The 20,796-nt window shown below is 44.0% G+C and overlaps 2 protein-coding genes across 2 annotated transcripts; one reads left to right on the top strand and one right to left on the bottom strand.

Moving 5' to 3' along the window:
• Window positions 1-233: 233 nt before the first annotated feature.
• LOC108083666 (ataxin-2 homolog) lies at window positions 234-1,884 on the top strand. The gene has a single exon (XM_017179538.2). It carries the CDS (start codon window positions 294-296, stop codon window positions 1,782-1,784), a length of 1,491 nt encoding a protein of 496 aa, XP_017035027.2. The 5' UTR covers window positions 234-293; the 3' UTR covers window positions 1,785-1,884.
• Window positions 1,885-10,106: 8,222 nt separating this feature from the next.
• LOC108083667 (pair-rule protein odd-paired) lies at window positions 10,107-12,540 on the bottom strand. The gene has a single exon (XM_017179539.2). The coding sequence runs from the start codon at window positions 12,308-12,310 to the stop codon at window positions 10,973-10,975; it is 1,338 nt and encodes a 445-aa protein (XP_017035028.2). The 5' UTR covers window positions 12,311-12,540; the 3' UTR covers window positions 10,107-10,972.
• Between the last annotated feature and the right edge of the window lie 8,256 nt (window positions 12,541-20,796).

Below are 20,796 nucleotides of genomic sequence, written 5' to 3' on the forward strand. Positions count from 1 at the left end.
GAACTGTGGACACTGGCATTTGAAAGGGACAATCTGGACCGCTGGGCCGCCAAGTGAAAGTGATGGCCTCCACTTACACAATCCGGAGCCAAGCCAATGAACTTGAAGTGCCGACACGCCTATCCAATTTCAGCTAGGAGCCCCATTCAGCGGATGGCTGCGTTATAAAAACACCAACGAGATGGCAAAAATTTGCATTTCAAAGCAGACTACCAACACCCACGCCAGCTGCCTGCGCTCGAGGATTAGGACTGTGCTAGGACTCGAAATAGGAGCCACCCGAAGCCGCAGACATGAGGCCGCCATATACTGGCCAAGGCAGCGGTCCGCCGGCCAACAGTTCATTAATGATCTATGCATTAATGTGGCTCTCGTTGGTCATGACAATGGAGGCAGTAGGTGCCATCGATGCCCCACTGCCATTATCGCTGGCAGAGATCCCGCTGTTGTCTCTGGCGCAGGGAAAACACCATTACCACGAGACGGGCGTGGAATCGTTGCCGGGATTAACGGGATATACGCGAAATTATTATGGCCCCGCTGACACTGCACCGAGCGATGACTTGGCAACATATGGAAATTATGCTCACAAGCTCCTGTCCGCCCACCACCCGCACACGGATCCACATCCACATCCACATCCAGTATCATCATCGCCATATCCCGCCACCGCCAATGGCTTTGTGCCCTTCTACTACAGCAGCCAACTGCACTCGCAGTCGCCCTCGCACTCACTTTCGCAGTTCGCTGGCGAGGATGAGGTGACGCGGCGCGACCCATCGGCCAATATCGATTTTGTCATTAATGCGGCAAATTATGAGCCAAATTCCGCGGGCTACGAGGAGCCCTACGAAGGCTTTGCATATCGGCCGCGGGTGTCGTCGCCGACGCGTCCCAATCATTACCATTTCGAGCAAATTTCCAATTACCGGAACCAGGACCAACGGCAGGAGGAGCAGCTGGATAATTCCGGTGTCTATGCGCGCCACAAAGAGCTGCAAACATTGGCTAACCCAGTGAAGCGGGAGCAGCGGGAGGAGTCGTTATCCAGTCAACAGCAACTGGCAGGGCGACAAGAATCCCAGGAACAGCGACAATACCAGCAGCTGGAAGGGAGACAGCAACATCATCAGCAGCAGCCGCATCAGCAGCAGCAGCACAATCAGCCTCAGCAGCAGCAACATGAGCAGCTCAACCAGCAACACGTACTGCAGAAACCTTTAGGATATATTCAGGATCAACGGCAGCAACAGCGCCTCGGTGTGGCCCAGGATCAGCAGCTGCTGTACTCCCACACTGATTCGCGCGTAGCCGATCTTCCCGCTATAACAACCACCGTTCGTCATACTCCGGCGAGTAGCAAGGCCGTGGCTGGATTGCCGCTGGCCAAGCACATAGAGGTAACCAAGAATGTGCCCATCACCCACTACCAGAAGCAGCATGTTCCCTACAAGCAGACGATCCAGGTGCAGGTGCCCCGCACCGTCATCGCTGCCATTCCCAAGCCCATGCCCATCAAGATACCTTTGGCGAAAACCGTGGCAGTTCCGCAGCTGCAAGAGGTGAAGATACCCATCGAACGGGTCAAGCCAGTGCCCGTAGAGCGTCCCATTCCATTTGTGGTGGAGCGAAGAGTACCCTACCGAGTGGAGAAGCCGGTGGCTACGCCAGTCTACTATCCTTATCCGGTCAAAGTGCCTGTGGTGCGCACGGTGGTGCACAAGCAGCGAACCCACTATGTGGCGCCGGGTTGGAGTGCCACCGGCAATCATTTGCTTGGCTGAGACACGGCAAAGCTAGGTGAGGAGTTGCCTTAAAATTCTATAACGATGCATATCCTGTCAAGTCCTAAATAATAAATTCCTAATCTTGTTTTCCATACACTTTCCAGGGGTATATACGGTTTTAGGTGTAAGAAGTTTTGTTTAACTATTTATTTGCTTTACTTTTCCAAATAAATAATAACAATGGACTCTCTGTAAACTTTGAAATAAATAACAAATCTTTAAAAAATTAATATTACTTAAGACTTTTTGTAATTAACTAATACAAACTATTCTTTGAGATAATTTTTAAATTTTTCTGAAAGCTTAAATTCTTTCTTAAACATTAAATATATTTTCCACGAATCATATGCCAGGGTATTCAAAACTTTTCCTAACCGCGTTTTTTAACTGCTGACCCCTGGGCAGCCAGGCCAAAAGTAATTGCAATTAGTGCTGTTGCTCAAAGAAAAGGAACAGACAGCCACTGCAGTGCAGCTCCCAAGCTCCCTAAATCCCAGCTTCCAAGCTGCTAGCTACCAGTTCCCAGCTCCAAGCCAAAACAAAACAAGATGTCCCGAGTCGAAGTTGAGGTCGGAGTCAGAAGGCAGGTCCCAAATGAAGAAAAGTAGCCGAGTAAAACTTTTTAATTGAGCTAAAATCCAACAAATGCGGCTAATAAATATGTATTGAAGTGCTAGAGGATGGAGTGCAGCAAAATGCCACCAATGCAAAAGCAGCGAAAGTGCAAGAAAATGCAGCGGCTAATTGCCAAATGTAACTCCGGCAGCAGCCGAGGCAGCAACAACAAAAGTAACAACTTTTAACGGCGGCAGCAGAAGGAGCAACAATGACGCACAAATAAACGCGACGTTCAACTTCGGCGGGGCCTTAACGAACAACAGCAACAAAATTAGCCAAAAAGTAAAGTTCCGCGACCAGTTGCTGGCTACGAAAGCGGCAAGGGTCGAGTAAATTCGAGTCGGGCTTGTAGTTTCTTGTGGAAAGTGCTGCAAGTTATTGCCGGCTAATGAAATTAACTCTAATTGACGTGGGAGCCATTCATGGAGGGGGTGAAAGGATCAACTTTATACCACACTCACTTTATGTTATGTCCAAAGCCATATAAGAATTTAAGAAACACAGTCATATGGGGGAGAAATCAAAAAGCTAAAACGATGATAAGTATTCAAATTGCTCATTTTTATATCCATATCTTACCTTTCCTAATTTTATTGTAAATATTTAATATATTTGTGTGCAAAATACACAGCTTACATTTCTCATCGAATCAATAATCAATATTCCGAACCTATGAATCAAATTCATTTCTGCCCACATTATTAGCATTTATGTGTCGCGCAGACCACAAAGCGTCGGAAACTAACTAAAAATCAAATATAATAATCATACGTGGAAATCAGCGCTTGTCTATGACGGCACTCTCACTCACTCGCACATGCGTGTGTAAAAGGGTAAATGGTAAATGCTGCGGATAAATGCACATAAATTCATAATTGCACTGCCCACATTAACCGCTTCGTTAGGAATTTTGCTCCTCTGACCACTGGCCACCGCTGCGGCCCAAATCCAGCAGACCCACCACGCGCGCACTCTCTGGCCAATGAAGGAAGCCACAAAACGCAATGAACATGGCTATGGTCAGAGAGCTGACCGCGAATCTGCTGATGAGACTCCCGACTGTGCCCCTGTGCCCTGTTGCAATTGTGTGCCCTGCCACTGACACTGACCCCCAGAGTGGGTTACATTTGTGCCAGGTCACGAAATGGGTACAATTGTTTGACGAACTGGTTTGATATAACCTTTTCACGGTGAATATTCGAGGTAAAGGTAGTTAATTTTAGGATAAATATAAAAGTAAGAGCTCCAGAAATATCATAGAGTTAAGGCTAAGGAAACCAATTGCCATAGAAAAATTGATATAGCCAGATGATGGAATCTAAAAAAGCCAAAGCTCTTAAATCGGCACCTGGTTTCAATCCTATTCATCCATTTCAAAAATCCGACTCGAGGAATCTGCCAAAATGACTTTATAATTTCCGAAATGACTCTGCAATTTCCAGCAGGTAGCCAAGGAAAGCACGGCGACAAAGATAAACATTAAAAATTAATCAGCACTTTTGGCTCAAACTTTGATAATTGCCGGGCGGCCAAAATGAAGCCAAAAGCGCAAACAGCAACAAAAAATGGACGGGTATTTAATGGTCAGAAAGGCGAGGGCGCCGTGCGGAGTTCTTTGAAAAATGACAGCCAAACAGCCATCAGTTAGCGCGGAAGCTACAAAGTTTTAACCCTTTTTCGGGAGCCCCTTTTGGCCAAAGTTATGCTGGGAGCTGCTGCCATTTTGGTTTCCTTCGAAATTGATGTGCAGCATAAAAATTTGCGACTCAGGTGGCAAGTTGTTATTTTTGATGCGCGACTCGCGCCTTTCCTGATTCTTTTAATTGCGGAATGCCAAAGTTACGCCGTTGATGGCAGAACGGCTAAACGCACTTTTGTCACAATTTTGTGTAAGTAGATGGAGAAGAGTTGACAGTGTTAAGTGCGGACACCCGGGCGTATGAGTGATATTTCATGTTTGCCGCTTGATGGGCAGAGGGGTTAGAAAAGGAGCGGAGAGACACCTTATTCTTGGCCCTGCTCGTAAAGCAGAAATGCTTGGTATATCTTTTATGATTACCATAAACTATTTACACAGAACTTTAATAATCTGGTGCGTGCACCGGCAAAATGTTTGCAAGTATTTTATACGCTCACACACACAGCCAGCCACGCCAACGGATTTATGTCGAGTAACAACATCCTGCAGGATCGGCTGCTGTGTTGTGAGTATGCGAGTGCCCCAGTATCCCGGTATCCGAGCAACCGAGTATGTGGCTTGTTTGTTTTGCTTTGCCAGCTTGCCTGCCAGTCAGCCAGTGTCTGGCTGTTGACGCTTTTTACTCACCCACAGCTTTACTTTCACCCTTACCCTCCGGGCAAAAGTTTGAGAACACAAACAGCTACTCAGGCGAATAATTGCCATTAAAGTGCGCTTAAAATGAGCTGAGAGACCCTCGAAACGAGCCGGTTTTATCGGGCTCAATACGTGGCAATGGAGTGCGGGATGGCTCGGCCTTTATGCATAAGTACGAGTATCAATATTTCACAACTTGGCCCTTTTGGGGGCTCTGGCAATTAAGTGCTGCAACTTTCGGTCGTTGGAATTTTTCATGCCACATTATTCTTGGAGCTCATCTGGCCAGGCCCGCAAATTAACGAACGAACGAACAGAACGCTACGGCAAGGGTTTAGCATATGTCCGACTTTGGCTCTGAGATGCCCGTAATTGAAGCTCACTGACGTCTACTCGAATATCAGATTGCAATCTATTTTGCCCCAGTTGAATAGCTTTTCAGTTACCTGGCGAGAGGGGGAAGCGGCTTTCGCTTTGATTGACAACTTATGCTGGAAAATGCAGAGATATGATTACCTTCAGTTTGCCCAGAGAATCGTCAGCTCGGCGTCAGGAGAAACAAAGCTGTAGATGCAGCTGTAACTCTAACTACAGGCACACACAACAAAAAATAGTGTCAATTTATATGGTATTAGTATTCTTGATTTTATAAAAAAAGAAAATATTTGAATATGTAAAGACAACTCGCTTTTACTGAAGCAGATTGTGTTTCCTTGTCTAGATTGTTTTATATTCTTGGGATATTATTAATATCAGTTATCAGTTGTTCATAAATTACCTACCATTTCTACTTAATTTTGTTCTTGATCAAATAATATCTATAGATCCATAATTTAAGATCACATTGCTCTCAGTGTAGAGCAACAGATTCAGTCCCAGCTGCAGATGACACCAGTCAGTTGAGAAATGAAACTAAATGGCTGAAAAGCAAATATCTCCAGCTCCGGATCATATTTCAAATTCAAACTGTGACCAGTCAGTCGACAGTTGAGCTGAGTTGGTGATGCTACCACTACCGTTTCATTGCAGAGACAAACACATAATGAGCAAAAATGTTTAAAATCAACAGCAAAAACTCTTTGGGCTCTCAGCACAGTGCACAATAAACAAATGGGCACAAACAGAGTGTTTAAACCAAGGGAAGAGGGAGCTTGGCGAAGCCGTTGACATGCTGACAGCACATTATTTACCACCCGCCAGCCAGGCAGTGCAGGAATTATGAACTCCGGCAATATTGCAGCGCAATGAGCTGAACCCCGGCACAATATATAAATTCTGCTCATATATCCGTTTTTAATAAATTAGTTTGCAATTTGCCACGCCTGACTGGGTCGAAAGCCAGCAGGAGCAGCTAGCAGGCAGCACAAGTTGCAACTGCAACAAGAGCAACTAGAGTGGCAACAACGATGCACCTGACCCGAGAGAACATTCTAAGACACAGACACCAGTACAGCACAGTACAGCACTTACCTTTGCCGCACGCAGACACCCGGTTTTGAGTGCCATAAAAGCCAACTGCAAAAACTACATAAAGTCGGTGCGGTATGTATCTTATAGATACGCTGCTGCACTTCCGTTGCGCAACGCCCTCCGCCAGTCATTCTGGCGAAACAAATGCCTGTCTGCACATACGAGTTTGTTTCAGAAGGACTTCCAACTGTCCGCCGTCCGTATCTCAGTCATATGCAACTGGAAAACATGGTAAACTTAACGCAAAACAGAGTTCAACTTGATTGCAGATATACAAGTTATGTACGTCTGTTGAGTTATACTACATTGAAGCATTACAGTACTCTGTTTCTTGTTTAACACCCGCCTTCAGCACGGTAATCAATACCTGCCACCAAAGCACATTAACTTTAGTATATTTCACACAAGAAAACTTTATTTTCTGTATTAACTTCTTAAAGTTAACTTTTTAAATAAAAGTTTATGAGGTTTCAGGTGGAAATTGGGCGTCACTTCTGGCTTTTGTTTTCCGTTTAGTTAATCTCATTCGAGGCTATATATCTCATGAAATTTTAAACCCGCATTAATGGGCTGTATGGCAAATAATATTTACATCTCTGTGGCCAGCTTTAAGAGCTATTTCCATAAGCCAGTGCCTTGGTAATGCCGTCATTCAATGTCGGGCAATTTCCGGTGCACAAACGGGGCTCGGGCTCCCAACCTGGACGTGGACCTGAACCGTCATCGCAAATTCGAAAATTCCGCGAGGAGCAATGGCAAATTGGTAATTGGTATACCGTTAGCGCACCCAGATCTCCGCCAGAGCAGATTGCGGACAGCCTGGGACAGGAGCGAACTCAACCTGGACCCAAAAAAAGATGGCAAAAGGCAAGGGCGACGCGCAGACGATGTGTAAATCATTTGAGCAAAACGTAGACATAATCTCGGCGCACGGGTATTGCGACTGTGCACGTGCCAGAGGCTTTTATTATTGTCTGCCCGCATCCGCCTCCGCCCCGTCTTCTGCCGCCATTCCCTGGCAGAGGACCCTAAAAAATTCATAACATGTAGCGCCGCATATCCCGAAAATCCACACCCGAAGACGGCGACAATGTGAGCGCCCATCAGCAGCCATCAGCCACCATCAGCGGCCCAAGGATGCGACTGAGCCAGCAGCCATCGCGCTGAGTGGCGGTCTTACGTGGCAATGACATGGGGGGATAAAAGTATCATTGCTTTTAGAGAGAGTCTTCATCGCGGGCCTCCTTAGTGCTTCTAATATCACACCAGAAAGGGCCACCCCAGAGCTCAAGCCAGACCCAGGCAGACAGCCATGGCCTGGCCAGTCATTGTGGCCACAATAAAAATTCGTATTCCCATTATATAGCCATCATTGTTGTTACTGCCTGTGTCCGCATACTCTAGCAAATATTCCCACCTAAATGGCACAGGAATGCGTGTGGTGGGTGTGCACTGAAAGAAATATATTATCTGCGATTAAATTACTATCAAATAGGGTAGTAAGAAAATGACGATAAACGATATTTAATATATAAAGCAAAAGATGATATGAAAGTCTATATTATAACATTGTGATAAATTCTAATAAATTGTTGAATTTAAAATAAATGCAGAAGGTATTATTAAGACTTAATTTATAAAAATAAATCTTTAACTTTATTTAATTTTTTCCAAGTGCATCACAAAGCAAGAGAGCAATCAATAAAAAGTTCCGTAAATGAAATGAATGCCATTCAAGGAGGAGTATGAGTTTGGCAGAGACAAAGCCAAAGGAGTTGGGCATCATAAACACTTCAAAAAATAATTTTTGGGCAAAAGTTGTGCGAAAATATTTATATAAATAGCTAAACCGAACCGAACTTTACGGGAGTTGTATATTGCGTCTGCAATTTGGAGAGCGAGCTCGAAACTTTCATTATGCAAAAGTTTTTTAATAAAAGTGCAAACATAGTGGCAGCTCTTCCTCTCTCTTTCAGCCACATGGCACACATGCACTTGGCCGTTATTAAAACCAACTGTTTTGTTTACTGCTCCCCGAAATGGAGGGGTATGTGAGGCCATATCTATATCTATACCCAATAGCATAAGCAAAAGTTTGCGCCCACCCAAGTACTGTCTATAATGTTTTTAGCCTGTTTAACAGGCGGCAGCAGAGATACCGATCAAAATTGAATTAATTAAACATTTGTGTATAAATGCAGCAAATTGGAAATACTGATTTTATGTGTAGCCGATATTATTATCCCGAGGTTCTGTCAACTGCACACAAAAGCCAACGACAACAAATAAACATTCTCATATTCACATTTCGGTCTAATGTGTATCTATTGGCTGTGCAGACCCACTGCTGCCATTTGCACTCTCTTTTTGACTCTAATTTCAATTAATTAATTTTGTGTGTCCACCACAAGGCAAACTCTGCAGAAACTAATAATGCATGTGCATAGATGGATACGGCCATTGAAGAGGCGAGAAACTGCAAAGTTAATTAAATACCAAATACCTTTTTATGCTCGCAAAGTGAAAACAGTATTGCGGTTAGAATGGCACTAATAAGAATCATAATAACATTTTAAATGTTTAATTTAACATAAAAAGTGTGTAAAAGGGCGGCGGCAGAGGCAGCGAAAAAAGCAGCCTCATAATCATCAACAAGAATGAAACGGAAGCCAGTCCAACTTACACAGTGAGTTGGCAGCAATATTACGTATACGCACGCATGCACATGACGGCAAGGCAAGGCAAGGCAAATATTTTGTATGCAAAATAAAGTACTTCAAAAGTCACTTAAAGTGTGTCGCTGGGTGGAGCGGCTTCCTCTTCCTGACTAACCGCCCGACTGGAGGGGCATAAAGAGCGTAAAAAATGTTAAATGATAAATAAAATTTACAACCGCAACAACAAAGCCAGCAACAACGACATGTGACGACCAAAGACCGAAGAGACCCGGCAACGAACGTTCGCCGCCAACATATGTGGCATAGAAGGAGCTCCTCCGCTTTTTTCTTCTTTTTTTTTTCGTTTTCCCACCGAACGAGCGACATAATAAAATGCAATTTAGACATCAAAAATACACAGTAAATGGAGCAAGAGTAGCGGCAGCTCGCAAGTGGCAAAACGGGTTGAAGGACGCGGCGTCCTGCGGCAGGAGGCGGCCCGCGAAAAAGTCACAGACGGCCGCGTGACTGACAAGTGAGGAACCGAGGAACCGCATCCGCGCCGAACACAGGACAATGGATATACATACCAGCAGGAAGACACGCAGAAAAAGTTGTCATCGATTTTCAGAACTAAACCAGATATATAATTAAAAAAATAACAAAGAGAAAAAAATAGGGCAAAGCACAACAGTGTATAAATATGGAGGAGAATATTATACAATTATGTTGTATAATTACAAAATACCTTAACAGAATTTAGATATATTTTTTGAATATTTTATACTTTCCTCAGAATTTCCCAGCTAAAAAAAAGACATCTTTAATTTCAAAGAAATTTCTTTCTTAATTATTTCATAATTATCATTTTCATTAAATAACCAAAAACATGAATAGATTTTATGAAAGATTAAGACTCTCACAACTTTATTTGTATGTTTTAAAAAACTTTATAAAAATTGATTATAATATTAGTCCTAGATTAAGCTTAAGCTACCCTTCAAAAAGACTAATTTTAAATATTCACTTTATTATTTTAGAGTGTAAAATATGCTCTCAGAGGAAAGAGGCTGTGCGTGCTGGCAAGAAGGATTGCTGGCGAGAAAATTTACTGAAAACGATATGTTACCCTTTCCGCATGTAGTGTCACCTCCTCTGCCCAGTGCAGCATATTTAAAAGCTGAACACAAATCTGAAGCAGCATACTTTCAAGGCACTGTTTTTCCCCCCCCCCCCCCTTTTTTTTTTTTTGTGGTGAAGGAAAGGAAGAAAAATGGTTTGGAGAGTGGAGTCCCTGGGCCAATTCAATCGGGCTGCAAATCAAAGGAGAGAACTGCAGAAGTGACAGCGAAGGAAGGCCGGTGCCCGAACACGGGGCGGCATGCCAGCGCGTAGCGGGACAACAAAGGTGTGCACTTAATTTAATTAGGCCCGGCGACTCTCGGGATCTCGGGAAACTGCTCCGGGTAATGGCAGTGCAGCCCACTGGCGGGGCCGAACTGGCGATGTAATGGTCTGGAAATGGCATTTGGCAGCCTGAGAACAACGGTGGAGCGCGAGCGAGCCTTTTGTGAAGATGAATTTCATTTCATTAAACACAAATTTCATTGTGTGCGCTTAAAGTGAAATTAAATAAATGAGAGGAGACTGGGAGAACGGGGAAATGGGAAATGGGACACGGGAACGGGGTTATGTCCATGACAAATGCACCGTGAAATCGCTGCTAAAAACCTCGGTCTTGCAATGCCTGCGTGTGTGTGCCTCTTCCGCTCTTTTGCGATTCTGTTTCTGTTGCTGTTGCTGGTTCGGTTTCCGTTCGTGTTTGTATTTTAATGCAAATCGTTGTAATGTTAAATGAGTCACAAAAATGTTGTACATCACGGGGATTAAATGAATTTTAAAACTCGACATTAAAAATGGAATACGAAATGTGCAAAACTGCATAACGATGTTCGCTTTGGCTTGACATATGGGGCGTATGCGTAATGTGCTTATAATTACAACGAAATACTCGTGCGCTGAATGCAAATGAGGATGCTGAGAAAAGTATGCCGAAATTTACGGCTACATAGATACATATATGAGAATATATTCTTACTCGGTTCCTACCACCAGCTCTTGATCTTGTGCAGCACCGTCTTGAAAACGGGCACCTTCACGGGAAACGGCTTGGGCACCTTGATGGGCACATACTTGACCACATGATACGGCACATGCTTCTCCACCGGCACCGGAATGTGCTTCTCCACGGGCACGGGCACCAGCCGCTCCACGGGCACCTTCAGCTCCTTTTCGACCGCCACCTGGACGTTCTTGGTGATCGGTATGTGGATGGGAACGGGCTTGCGAACGGGTATGATGACTGCATGCGAGACGGGAATCTTTACCTCCTTTTCCACAGGCACATGCTGCTTCTTCACGTGCTTCACCGGCACGTAGTTGATGATGTCCACGTGGTGCGAGTGGTGGGTGTGGGCCTGGCCATGACCACTTGCCTCGGACAAGTAGTTGGAGCTCTGCTCCTGGCCAGCATCGGGATGCTCTTCGTAGTCGTCACCACCAGATCCGCTCGAGGCGGATGAGGCCGATGCCGAGCCGGAACCGGATGGTGAGGGGTCGTGTTGGCTAAAATAGGAAGACGGGTGGTGCTCCTGCTCCTGCTGAAGCTGCTGTTGCTGCTGCTGTTGGTGCTGGTGAAAGAGCTGCTCCTGCTGTTGCTGGAGCTGCGACTGCTGCTGATGATGGTAGAGTTGCCCCTGCTGGTCCCCGTATCCAGGACCCTGGTCATATGGCGGCAGGAAATTTCCCATCGAGATTTTATCGTACGCATACGGATGCGGCGCCTGCTGCTCCGCCTGCTCCTCCGGGCCCGACGATGCAGACCAGGATCCGTAACCCTGTTCAACACCAGATGCTGATGTTGCTGCTCCGTAAGAGGGCTGGAATCCTCCTCCACCGGGATAATTGTAAATCGGCGAGTGCTGCTGATTGTCCTCCAGGCCACCACCAGCTTGCCCACTTCCCGATCCAAAATCATGGGCTCCAGCTGCTGCCACGGCCGCTACGGCAGCTTCTTCATTGTTCTCCTCGTAAATAGGTATCTCCTGCTTCGTGGATCCCAGGGCCAGGGCTTCCGTGTGGGTGGGCGCCACAGAGCCGTAGCCATTACTAATGTGACCCAGGCCCGAGAGATTTGTGAGGCCATTGAGCACCGAGGATAATCCTTGCGCGGAATGGCTTCTGCTGTAGGCACGCCGCTCACCCACAGAACCGTACCTATGATTCGGATGAAGCTGATGTGCCTGATCCATAGGCAGCCATCGATTTCCACCGAACAAAGACCCCACATTGTGATACGATGGAGGGGGGTTCTTGGCCGTCTCCGCTGAGGTTGCCGCACTGACAATGGTCAGGATGGTGGTGGCGGCTGCAATGAGCGGCATCTGCTGCAAAGGATAATGCAAAGCGATTTAAAATGCAAAACACTAAAGTCGTGAAAAGGAAGTAAGTTGAATTCAATCGAACTTAAGGTACCCAGTGTGATTTTATTACTAGATACTTAGTATCCAGTTTACTTGAGCCGTAATATTAATGTCTCTGCATTGGGATATTTCTTTATCTTCACAATAACTTAAAACCTTTTGGAGCTTTCTTTTTTTCTCTTATAAGTAAACACAATATACTCTGGTATCCAATGTGTAGTGGGTATAGAAATATTCTGAATGTCAAGCCCTTTTGCATAATGCATTTTTAATATCCTGCACATTCTCTCCACTCTCTAGCACACTCACCAAATTAACTCTCGCCATTGGACTTGGTGGCTGACTTCGAACTCTGGTTGGGATGGGATTCAGACCTTGACTGCTGCGGTCCGACTGCTGCGAATTGTGCCCGGGACAGCGTTTTTATATGCCGCCGACTAGGACAGATCCAAGTATTTTCCTCTTACACAATTTTCAGCTTCAGCTTCCAGCATCAGCTAGAGCTTCAGCTCAAACTCCAGACCCAGCTCCAGCTTTAGCTGTGTTGATAGAAGGCGGTCGGCCAAAAGTGAGTGTTTGCCATTTGTTGACCTGCTGCCAGTCTGCTCTGTCTCTGCCTCAGCCTCTACCTGTCTCCCCTACCATTTTTGCCATTTGTGATTTGCCATTTCTCTCGCTCTCTTGCCGCATTTATGAATTAAGTTACGCGATCAATTCAAATCGCACAAAAAACCCAGAAAAAGAAAATGTACGAGTAATAACCAACTCATGGAAACCGGCTCCTCGGCCAACACTTGGAAAAACAATAAAGTTCAAAGTCATTTTGCCATGACAACGACAAGGAATTAGAGTCCGCCTGTTTGGCACGCGCCTCCATTGCGGTCGCAGTGCAGCTTCATTATAGTCTCGCCACGATCACGATCCACGGCGGCCTTCACGAGCGGCGCGGGCTGCCCAAACCTGCACTCCTTCAGTCGAGTGCAGTGGATGGCAGTGGATTTGAGTGGATTTTCAATTCAAGCTGGCAGTCGGACGGCTGCAAAGTGGTTGGACCGCTTTTGGGGAAAGACTGGACAAAAGCTGATTGCTGTGATTCCATTTCTTTCGGGCGTCGTTACAACTTTAAACATTTCCATTTGCCATTGTGCTTTGTTCGCCTTCACCTTTTTACCAAAAAGGTTAGTTTTAATTGTTTCAACAACTCTTTTTTTTTTTTTTTTGTATGCCCATTGTTCCGTTTTCTTGCTTTTTTCTATTATACAGGGCACTCTCTAAGGAGTGAACTCTGTGTTAAATACACTTTTAAGCAATAAATCTTATTATTGTATATTTTAATTAAGAAGTTGTGAATTCAGAATTTTACCATTTGCATTGAATAACATTTTGAGAAGAAAATTCCTGGTATTGCACGTGCTCCACGTTGAATTCATTAACAGGAAAATAATAATGGTAAGCTGGTGAATTTAATATTGTATATATACAACCTTTCCTTTAATATAGTAATAAAAGGAAAACCCTGGACTTTATTGAGCGTGCCCTGTATTTTCTGTAGTTTTTGGGCTCTCTCCAGCCATGGGGCGTGGCGGGGTAAAAGTGAACGCCTTTTAAGTGCACCTGCAGACATGATGCTGCTGATTATATTTTTCTTGCCAAGCGTAACAGCTCGTTAGTATTTTCAAGTGATTTTCATTTATTTTCCTTGGCCGCGCGCGGCCTCCCGTGCACTTTCTGTGGAGCGGCGTGGAAAGGCCAGGCCGAAAGGAAGTGTACTGATTTGAAAGGAAACAAACATTTCGCTGCTGCTGCTGCTGCTGCCCAGAGCTCGGAGCTGGGGCTCTTATCGCTGCCACGGCGACTGCCCTGGCAGTCACTTTTCATGCTGCTGCTGGATGGTATTTTTTTAAGCGAAATTCACGCTTACTTCATTTCAATTACAATTACATGATTCCATTTCTCTCGCTCGCTGCCCGCAAATGCAAAAATGATGTAACTTAGTTGGGGGCCAACGCGATTACCTGGTACTCGTTCCCCCCGCTCCATGCCGCTTTGTGCCAAAGCCCAAATTTAAATCCGCTCTCTAAGGGACCAAAGGACTGCCCCGAACCAATCATCGATAGCTTTCAGCTCGCACAAATATAAACAACATGAAATCGCTTTTTAAATACTATATTTTCGCTTTCCATTTGTGTTTTACTTCTCCTTTTTATTTTGGGCCAGGCCGGAGCTCAAACAAATGACACAGACGGAACACAGATGCAGGCGCAGATCCATATTCAGAGATACGGATACGGATGCAGATACATATGCAGTACACGGGTATTCCAGTTCAGATGCATGGATGTACGGATGCGAATGCAAACGGTGCTGAGCGAGCTATAAAATAAATAAAACTGTTTCGCATTTTTGCTGTGCTGGGCGCTGTGCTTTCGAGTCGGTTTTAAAACTCTTTCAAATGTTGTGTAATATTTTGCAAGCCCGTATTTTCATTCTTTTTTATTTGCTGGCCAAAAAAAGCAAAATATGCATTTGAAATGCCATTTTCGGGGTGCAAAAGCGGATACGCCTGTCGGTCGAATATCCTTGTGCAACGTGGCTCATATTTGCATTGTATTTATGCACAATTTTATTGTTGTTTATTGAAACTGTGTCGCATGCGTTGCAGGGAGGGTCTGAGGGGGCTGCAACAAAGGTTATTGGAATTCGTGTGCCTAAATACACGATCCAACAAAACTAAGCACACACTTACATTCTGTCAACTGGCCCATTTTCGGTACCACAGACCTGGCCATGTCAACCGGCAAATAATAGCTGGAATGTTGTTAGGGCAGTGCTATTAGATAGTTTCGATGAAATGCGAACATTTTGCCACTCACAAAATTCTGACTCTTCATAATTTACGAAATATTTTCTAGGCAGAAGATAAAATAAATGCCTCGTATTCTTTTACTTCGTATAGGAAAAATTGTGTAAATACCCAAATAAAATAAATTAGGCCTTCAAATTGTCTTTATTTCATCCTATTTTAAGACTGCCTTAGTTACGCTGACCAATTACTTTTATAACTAAGGAACCAAGTACATTCCTTTTCTTAAGCTTAATCTTTGATGAGAAGCATTAATATTATTATTTGTACGATTTTGGTCTCTCTTGAAAGTATCTTTCTTAATTTCTTACTTCTTACCCTATTTATTTTAAATATTTCATTTCCCTAATATTGTCCTGTTCAAATGATTCCAGAGATTTCTGCCCCTCTCGAACTTTGAGGTTTGCGTGCCGAGATGACTTTGGATGGATGTGCAGGAGTACGCCCCGGCGTATACTTAATTGCGAGCGTGTTTATTATCTGGCTATGCTGAACGTCATGGTCGTAAATTAAAATGACACGCTTTGCATATCCTCCAACACGCCCCACGCTCCACGCCCCCCACGGCCCCCTGCTCACGAACACAACAGCAAACATACAGAAACACACACGGCGGCAATAAAAATTTTAATTATTCAATTAAATTACACTCGAAGGCGTTGCTCCGAGTTTGGCGAAATGCGAAATGACTGACGGCTCATAAAATTGACACCGACACACTGGCACGAATGGTGGGCTGGCGGGCAGGCTCAAGGACAATGCATTCGCACCGCACGACAAGCTACACCGAAATCATATAAAAATCATGTTTATTTAATTTGCATTACAAATGGCCGTTGTCCCAGCTGCCGCTCGTTAAATTCACTCCTCCTTCTCCTCCGACGGACTGTTGGACCACGCCCACGTTTTAAAAAACAATAAACCGTGTACAGACGCGAACGCGGATCGTGATCCGTCGAGGGGGGGACGGCACGTAAAATGATTAGCAAATATGCCCCCGAAATAGGCACACACACAGAGATACGCCCGAGGGGGCGTAACCCCGCCATAAACTGGGGGGACTTTAAAGCTGGCCAAGGTGGGTCCTTTTGGGCCTTTAAGGGGAGCAAGAGCAGGATCTGGGGCAGAAACAGGAGCAGGAGCCATCGGGCACGCAATCCCCCGAGCGGCCGGGGCATTGAGGCAAGGCACGCATATTTAATTAGCTCCCTGCACTGTCGTTTGACGGTACTGAGACGACGGCCATGGAGGAGTTAGTGACCACACTCGAGCCAGCCGGGCCACAGTGAAGATCCTCTCAAGGGAATTGCACTGTTCCTGATTTGATTAGGTTCGAGAAATGATAATGGATGGGCGGGGTCGAGGAAATGGCAACTGGTTATTTGGGGGAAATAAAATAAATGTATAATAAAATAAATTTACTAAAATAAAATATAAATCAAAATAAATTATTAGAAAAGAACATTTTACATATATATTTAAGCTTTGTAATAAGTCCACTGTTTTGTTTTTAAGTGCAATATAATGAGGAACCTCATGTACAGAACATCAATGGAAAATAAATTTAAATTCCCATTAAAAACAATAATTGTTTTAAAAATTTTCCCACATTCTTGGGCAGAAAGGAATTTATATGACTATTGTTTTTGTTTTTCATTGTGTTTTCATTGATTTTTATTAAATTTTTTTTTATAAATCGATGCCAAGATAATATTTATGGCTTATAAAAAATGTATATAGCTTTCCTACCAAAAAAAAACTAATTTCAAGGTTTAATTTTAAACCCAACTGGAAAGTTTAGGTGCTAACTTAAATCTTTAAAAACTTCAGGGAATCGTAAAATAATATCTAGGCTAATATCCATTGTTCCTGTTTGTGTGGGGTCAAGTGGTGGACTAATATTGGCGGAAGGGCTTCACCGTAGCTCTTTATTCGTGCGCCATGTAAGCGAATACAAGCTGAAGGGCCAACGGGGCGAATTTTATATGCGTGTCCATGTCGTTCCTCTGCTGATTTTGCTGTTCCTGCTCTTGTTCTCATTGCTGTTTGCTGCTTCTGTAGTGGTAGTTGTAGCTGTAGCTGTAGTTGCTGTGTGATTAATTCGCGCAAAGAGTTGTGCGCTTCCGCTTCCGGTTGCCGTTGTTGCTGCGTTGGCTGCCACCGTGAGCTTTTGTGTTTCACATTTCACAGGAGGCTGATTTGTGCTTAGCTGTGGGCGGGCACAATATTAATTGTTTTGTGCTCAACGAGGCTTAAAAACACATGCTCATGTAAGCCACGTCCGCTGCAGTGGCCCCTGTACTGCCCCCTTCCCGCTGGCTTTTCATGTAGCTCCTCCTGTTCCTGTTCCTGAAAAAAAAAAAAAAAAATCTGAAAACGCACAAGGATTCCGGATGGTACGGGAACCAACGGGAGGGAGCACAACATTTGACGCTTTAGCTTGGCCCCAAACATTTAAGATAAGAGCGCCCCACAATGGGTACGTTTGTATGCCATTAATATGAAAATCAGACACACTTATCTTAATTAGTTAGTCGCTCATAAAAGGGCCAACTAAAAAGTCAACTAGTAGCTAGCTCCTGGGACAGAGTTACCGGGCTCAACAACAACTGCGAGTGTGCACACGCAACGAGGTTCGTATTTTTTTCCATTCGCTCCTTTTTAATCATACGATATGTCCTGGGGTGTGTGTGTGTGTGTGCGTCCTAATGTGCCAGCATATACAAATTATGGTACTTAACATGTAATAGTTAATTTTGTAGAACAAGCAACGCGTTTAGTTTGGAGCTCTCTTCCTATTTTTCCACTCGAACCTCTTTCCCCGCCTTGAAGGAAGTCTCTCCAAAGGCGCAGTTACCCGGACTTAATTCGCGTTAAGTATACGCCATGGTGAAAGGGTTGAGAGGAAAGGTACAGTCCAAAAAATCAATAAAAATGTGGTTGTTATTTATGAATCCGTTAAAGTTTCTTTAGAGGAGAAACTAAATATGTTTAATTTTAAACAATTTAATAATAAACTCCAATTATTTTCTGGTAAAACCCAGCCTTAATGTCTAGCAATGATGTATTTAAATTATATTAGTACCTAATCAAAATGTAAATAAATAAAACAGAAAAATTATAATTGTAAAACACATTCACAACATGAATTTTGTCACAAAAGACTCTTTTTATAAAATACATTCACAGAAAACTTAAATTAAATAAATTAATAAAGGTAAATACCATTCAAATAATATATTTTTTAGTATTTTATAAAAAACAGGAATCTTTTCTGTTATTTATTATATTTTGTACCAAGACTTTAAGCCTAACAAAGGTCATTTTTTGCTCATTGTTACGTATTAAACCAACTTTTTTTTTTTTGTATTTTCAATTATATAACGACGACAATTCGTTAGAGTGCCATTTTGTGCGCCAGGTTAACAGCCAAAACGCCCACAAAACGTCATAGGAGCCCAGGGGCTTTTAAAGACACCGAAACTCCCGTCCCGTACCGTGCTCCATCGCTCCGTTTCCCGCAATTGAATGAACCCGATGACGATGACTCCTTTTAGGGCGGAGCACCCCGTTGGAGTTGAGCTGATTATTGCTGCTGCCGCCTTTCTTTATGGGTCTGTATGCGCTGGTGCTTCTCGTAAACGAGCAGCTAATTTAAAATGTATACGACTGTCGAGGACACTGGCTGGAGGACAGCGGGGGAGGACACAGAATGGGAGTTGCTATTTATGGCCATTACCATGAAGCATTCAACTCTGTCGTTAACTGCCTGAATGCATAAATTAGCAATTGATTTTTGCTGCATTAAATATTTAGGAAGCGTAGCCAGAGTCCAGCCCGCAAACTGGTCGTTCAAGGGGTTGACTTTAAGTCTCGCCACGCTTAAAACGCAAGATGATCGGGCAAATGGCTGGCGAGCAGCTAGTCGCTAGTCGCAACTTTTTAAGACCCCTGACAATTTGAGCTAACAGAAAGTTCAAATGTTTCGCTGCCCGTGCACTTAGCAACACTTTAGCTGCCACCTAACCCAGCCAAGCCGAAGCCAGCCCGCCCCTAGTTTCAGCCAGCTTTAGTTAAGGTTTGTATGGACGTACCACTTTTTTATGGCTACATTGTGCGTAGTTTCTTTTCTTTCTTTCCCCGCTCAATTTTCGTAATATCTATAAACGTAATTGGATATGTGGCCATGCTCTCTGACTGCTGCTTGACTGCTGCCGAAACTTTGAGCTTCTCACTCCAGGCTGGACCCACGAAAACCAGCGAGCGAGTCAGGAATCTCAAGCGCACGCCACACGTCGGCTGCGTCCGGGAAATTGGCTACAATTGTGGCACACCACAGAGAATGGCGGGCATAAAAAGTTTTTATGAAAATTTCTAAGCGCGATCTCTGGCCATTGCCCTGTCCTGTCCTGTCCGCCCCTGACATATCTTTGCTCTCAATTGCCGGATAGGCAATCAATTCGCCAATTACGCAACTTGACGCCGAGTGGAACGCCTGTTATGCGATAAGTGGAAGCGGAAGACCCTTTACACCCCTTTGGACTCCCTTGGACCCCTTTGAGTATTATTAGTGGCGGGGATAAGGCTACAGTGGCAGAAAACATATAATAAAATAATTCTTAAATTAAATAAAATATATAAAATCCTACAACTCCATTTAACGAATATACTGAGTCTATTTTTGGTGAACATTGAGTACATTTTTTTTTTTTTTTGGTTGTTTTTTATGAGTATTTTAGCTTATGTTGGCCGTCATTTTGGATATTTTTGATTATTTAAGCTGTATTTTACGTGTATTCTTCGTATATTTTAAGACTATTTTGAGTGTATTTTTTTATGTACTTTAAATGAATTTGAGGTGAATTTTGGTTATAAGTATAAAGTATAAAGTAAGGAAGCAATAGTTTTTCTCTCTGTTACTGAGCCGCCTGCGCGCATCGCATCGGTGGAAACATTGGCAGTCACTTGCTGGTTTTCCGCTTCAACTTTGGCAGCATGTCAAGTTCGTCAGATGGCTTCCGCCAACAGCTGGCGTTACTCTTAACCCTGACCGCCACTTGGCCCCACTCTCCACGTCCAGCAGTCCCGTCGAAAGCTTGCTGAAAACTTTATGGTAAATTTCGTGCGTTAAGCCTTTTGACAGCTGCACCAATTTCGAGTATTTTTCTTAATTTTTCCAATAAATTTTCTCTACTTTTGCGGTTGCAACTTGCAAGTGGCCACAGCAGCATGAGAGACCAAGCGACCATAATAGCTGGCAAAGGAAAGGCTTGGTCGGAAAACTTTGGCTTAATGTTTGCGCATTTTATGAACCTGCTAGAGACGACGACTCTTACGAATATCAGCAACTATTTTGCACTTAGTCGCAGTTGAAGCATAAAATTGATTTTTAATTGGAAATTGTTTGCATATTTTGTGCACGGCCAACGAACCAGGCAACCCGCACCTGGGTGAAAGTGAGCTAGAGTTCATGTGAGAATTTCGCCAGGCACTGAAAGAGACGAGCAACAAACTTGATAAAAGTCCAGGACCTCAAGTAAAAGCAGCCTGAAAATTCAATAGAATACCGGACATAGTGCATATT

The sequence above is a fragment of the Drosophila kikkawai genome, chromosome 3R (genome assembly GCF_030179895.1).
Source record: "Drosophila kikkawai strain 14028-0561.14 chromosome 3R, DkikHiC1v2, whole genome shotgun sequence".
NCBI classification, from domain to species: Eukaryota; Metazoa; Arthropoda; class Insecta; order Diptera; family Drosophilidae; genus Drosophila; species Drosophila kikkawai.

Excerpts from the sequence above, each read along its gene's own strand:
- LOC108083667 (XM_017179539.2), bottom strand. The coding sequence starts at position 12,310 with ATGCCGCTCATTGCAGCCGCCACCACCATCCTGACCATTGTCAGTGCG.
- LOC108083666 (XM_017179538.2), top strand. The coding sequence starts at position 294 with ATGAGGCCGCCATATACTGGCCAAGGCAGCGGTCCGCCGGCCAACAGT.